The sequence below is a fragment of the Arachis duranensis genome, chromosome 8 (genome assembly GCF_000817695.3).
Source record: "Arachis duranensis cultivar V14167 chromosome 8, aradu.V14167.gnm2.J7QH, whole genome shotgun sequence".
In the NCBI taxonomy this organism is placed as follows: Eukaryota; Viridiplantae; Streptophyta; class Magnoliopsida; order Fabales; family Fabaceae; genus Arachis; species Arachis duranensis.
Genome location: NC_029779.3, coordinates 45,495,268 through 45,498,956, shown reverse-complemented (window position 1 = coordinate 45,498,956; position 3,689 = coordinate 45,495,268). Strand labels below are relative to the sequence as shown.

At 23.6% G+C, this 3,689-nt stretch overlaps 1 protein-coding gene across 1 annotated transcript; it reads right to left on the bottom strand.

The window, feature by feature from the left end:
• Nucleotides 1–1,663: 1,663 nt before the first annotated feature.
• On the bottom strand, nt 1,664–2,402 carry LOC107463195 (EG45-like domain containing protein). The gene is made up of 3 exons (XM_016081938.3): nt 2,225–2,402; nt 1,870–2,146; nt 1,664–1,796 (listed from the first exon to the last, which is right to left on the bottom strand). The coding sequence occupies exons 1-3, from the start codon at nt 2,337–2,339 to the stop codon at nt 1,790–1,792; spliced, it is 399 nt and encodes a 132-aa protein (XP_015937424.1). The 5' UTR covers nt 2,340–2,402; the 3' UTR covers nt 1,664–1,789.
• Between the last annotated feature and the right edge of the window lie 1,287 nt (nt 2,403–3,689).

Here is a 3,689-nt window from a genome sequence, read left to right as displayed (position 1 = left end):
ATATAATATAATTTTTAATTTTATAATTTTATATTTTTATTTTATTTAAACTTTTACAATTTAATTAAATTTATTTAAAATAATAAAAAATAATTTAAAATTTAAATCAAAATAAAACCAAGCATTGGAGTGATAAATTTTATATTAAGTTTTAAATCAAGTCTTATGATATATAGTCCACAAATATTTATGTGGTATTTTGTGGGACCTAAAACAAAATAAAATTAATACTAAGTATTAGACATGCTCTTATAAATTTGTTTGATCATCTATATATAAAAAACTGAAAGACCATAATTATCTAACAAAATTAATTTGTATTTATTACATTCAATTTGAATAAGTAATAAATCATCTTATTTTAGTTTAGTTCTTAGTTCACAAGATTTGAATTTGACTCAATAGATATGATTTAATATGATTATTAATTAAAAATATATCAGTTGTCTATTTTATTCATAAATTTATTATTTAGTCAAATCAATTAATTAATATACATAATTAGTATACTTAATTTAATTTAATAAATTTAAAGAAATAAATTTAAAAAATACTACCAAAATATTAAAACAAACAAATTAAAAAATATTACCAAAATAAATTGATATAAATTATAATAAATTGTGTGATATTTAAATTTCTAATCAAATCAATTAGTTGATATAATTAATTTATCGTAGTAAAATATACTTAATGAATTAAAAAAAATAAATCGAGAAACACTCTCAGAAGTATGTCACATCAGTTTTATTATTAAGTGCAAAAATTTAATTTTTATATAATAGAATAAATTTTTATAATTAGTTCCAATTGTATTATTTGTATATATGAATTTACGAATGTTATTTATACGAACTTAATTAGTACAATATAATTATAAATGCACATAAAAACACATTATAAAAAGTGAATAAACCTATTTCAAGATCTTTCTAACAATAATAAACCTATTTCACAATGCTTTCATGTTTACTAACTCCATTAATGATAATAAATGAATTTAAAAAAATAATTAGAGTCATTTAATGCATATTATTATTACTATTCTTTATCATTATTAATTTTTATTGTATTCTTAAATATAAAATTTAAATTATAAAAAAACATTAAGTAGCGATTATAAGAATGTTTAATAATTAAGACTATAATATTATAATTAATATTATTAATAAGTAGAATTGTTAAGAATATGATAAGTGGATTAATAAAAAAGTGAGATAAAATATTAAATTATTACTAAACTATATACATGAAATAAATTTTAGAAAATTTTAGCTAATTAAAAATTTTTGGTTACCAAATTTTTTCCATATATATATATATATAATGCTTGGTTCTCTTCTCTAATATCTAGTTTATATTGAGTCTCGTTATTACTGCATCGGATAGCCATGCATGTCCAATTTTTATTTTATTTATTTTTTTCATTTTTCAAATTAATTTAATTTGCTTTTCAAGGGTGTTGATAGTGACAATGTGACATGGGCACCGAAGTTGATGCAATACTATTGAAACACTAATTAGATTATCATTATCATTATTTCTTTGCAGTTTGCACTAGAATTTGCTTTGCTCACTAATTAGTAATTACTATGTATACAAACAAAACATTAAATATTCAATGAAGCACCATATATATACTTGATTTTGTTACATTATTTCACAGTTCTCTCTGAAACAAATTAGCAGCTTGAATTCCTCAATAATGATGCCGTTTATTGGTACAGCATTATTTACATACATATAATTATTAGGCTTGCGTCTCAGCTGATGAAGCCGAATATATGGATCAAATCCTGCATTAAAAAATTAAGTAGATTAGTCGATCAGATGAAATCATGAAGAAATGAAAAGTTTATAAAGACTGACTCGGCATATTCAATGTTGATTTTGGCATTGGAGAAACGAGAGATGGCTGAGAAGGCAATAGTTGACAAAAGCATGGTGGGACACGGAGTTCGATGACACAAATCAACAACCTTAACTTCAATTATGTCACCTTTGCAGGGTCTATTGTCTCCACTCAGACACCTTATTTTGTAACGCCTTCCACATGCAGCACCATTGTCCCACAATCCTTCATTCACGGCTACAAACATATTCCCCGCTGGAAATTGCTCTCTTCTATTTCCATCACACGCAGTCGCTGCACAAATTCAAATTAGGACTATCTAGAACTTAATTATTTATATATAACTAGAAGAAGAGAATTGTGTGTTCTTACGTATATATGGAGGTCCATAAGAAGTAGCAGTGCCGACATCTCCAAGAATTAGGGTTAATTTTATGAACAATAGTGTTGACAAAAGTGCAAGGTGAAAATACCTCATCATCATCATTTTCAAGTAAGGCAATAATAAGAAGTTAAGGATCACCCTAATAAGGATTTTAATTTGTTTAAATTGATAGTGTGCCTACATATATAAAACTCCATTGGGTGTTATCAATTTATAGCCAACATGTTGCTACACGTGGCAAGCTTTTAGAACAAAAATGAATCATTACTTCTAGGAATGTAATTCATGTGGCGTAACTATATATCGTTAAGATTTAATTATAGAAAGTGAGGTTTAATTTATGGAATTTTTTGTGGCCGATGGTTAAATTCTCATCAACTACTCGCTTCTGTGCTAATCCTAACGCTACAAAAGAAGTTGTAATATTTGTAACAAATTTTTTTTATTAAATTTTAAAATAGTTAAAAATTGTTTTTTTAACAAGAATTAATTATTATTATTCCCTTTTGTAACTACAAGATAATTTGTTATAAAAGTTTTCTATTTTTTTGTAACAATTTTTTTCTTTTTAATAAAATGTGTTATTTTGTTACAAAAGTTCAATATATTTTGTAACGAAATGTTGTTTTGTCGCAAAAGTTTAATATATATTGTAACGAAAAAAATATTAATGTTACAAAAGTTTAATATGTTTTAATTTATGTTAAATTGATGAATTTAATAGATAAGATTTCATGAGTAATTATCTAATAATAAAATATTGTGTATAATTTAAAATTTAAAATTTAAAATTTAAGTGATTGAAAAATAAGATAAAATTATAATTCAAATTTTTTATTTTTTAATTAAAATTTTTAAACTTTTTTTTTTCAAAATTTAACCTTAATTTCAAATACGAAATAGAGAGAATGAAGATGAATAAACAAAGGAAAAAAAATACAAAGACCGAGAAAAAGAATAAAAGAAAGAAAAGAGCAATTGAAGAAGGAAAAGAGGACGGACCATAGTTAAGATTATTTAATGCTAGTTTATATTTACTTTAATTTAATGTGGTGTTATATTCGTAGTTAATGTTTACAAATGCATGTCAGTGGTGTGTGGTCATTTATTTCCCTAAGACTGGGCAAGGCTAGCTAGTAAATAATGGCCTTCATGCAATTTAATTTGCCTTATAAATGTTATAGAATGATTTGTTTGAATAAAATTATTATTTTATTTGGTGGTATATGGCTGCTTCCGTTACCTTTCCCCCACCGGCAATACTTTTATTAGAATAAAATCATAAATAAATCTTTAAAAAATTATACTTATTTCTCTAAAATAATACATATATTGAAAAGTGTAAACCATTTGTGTGAACTTTTCTTCGTCTTCTGTTTTATTTTTTATCTTTTACCTTTGTAAATATTTATTGTAATTATACTAATTCTTCTCACCTTTTGATATAACTTG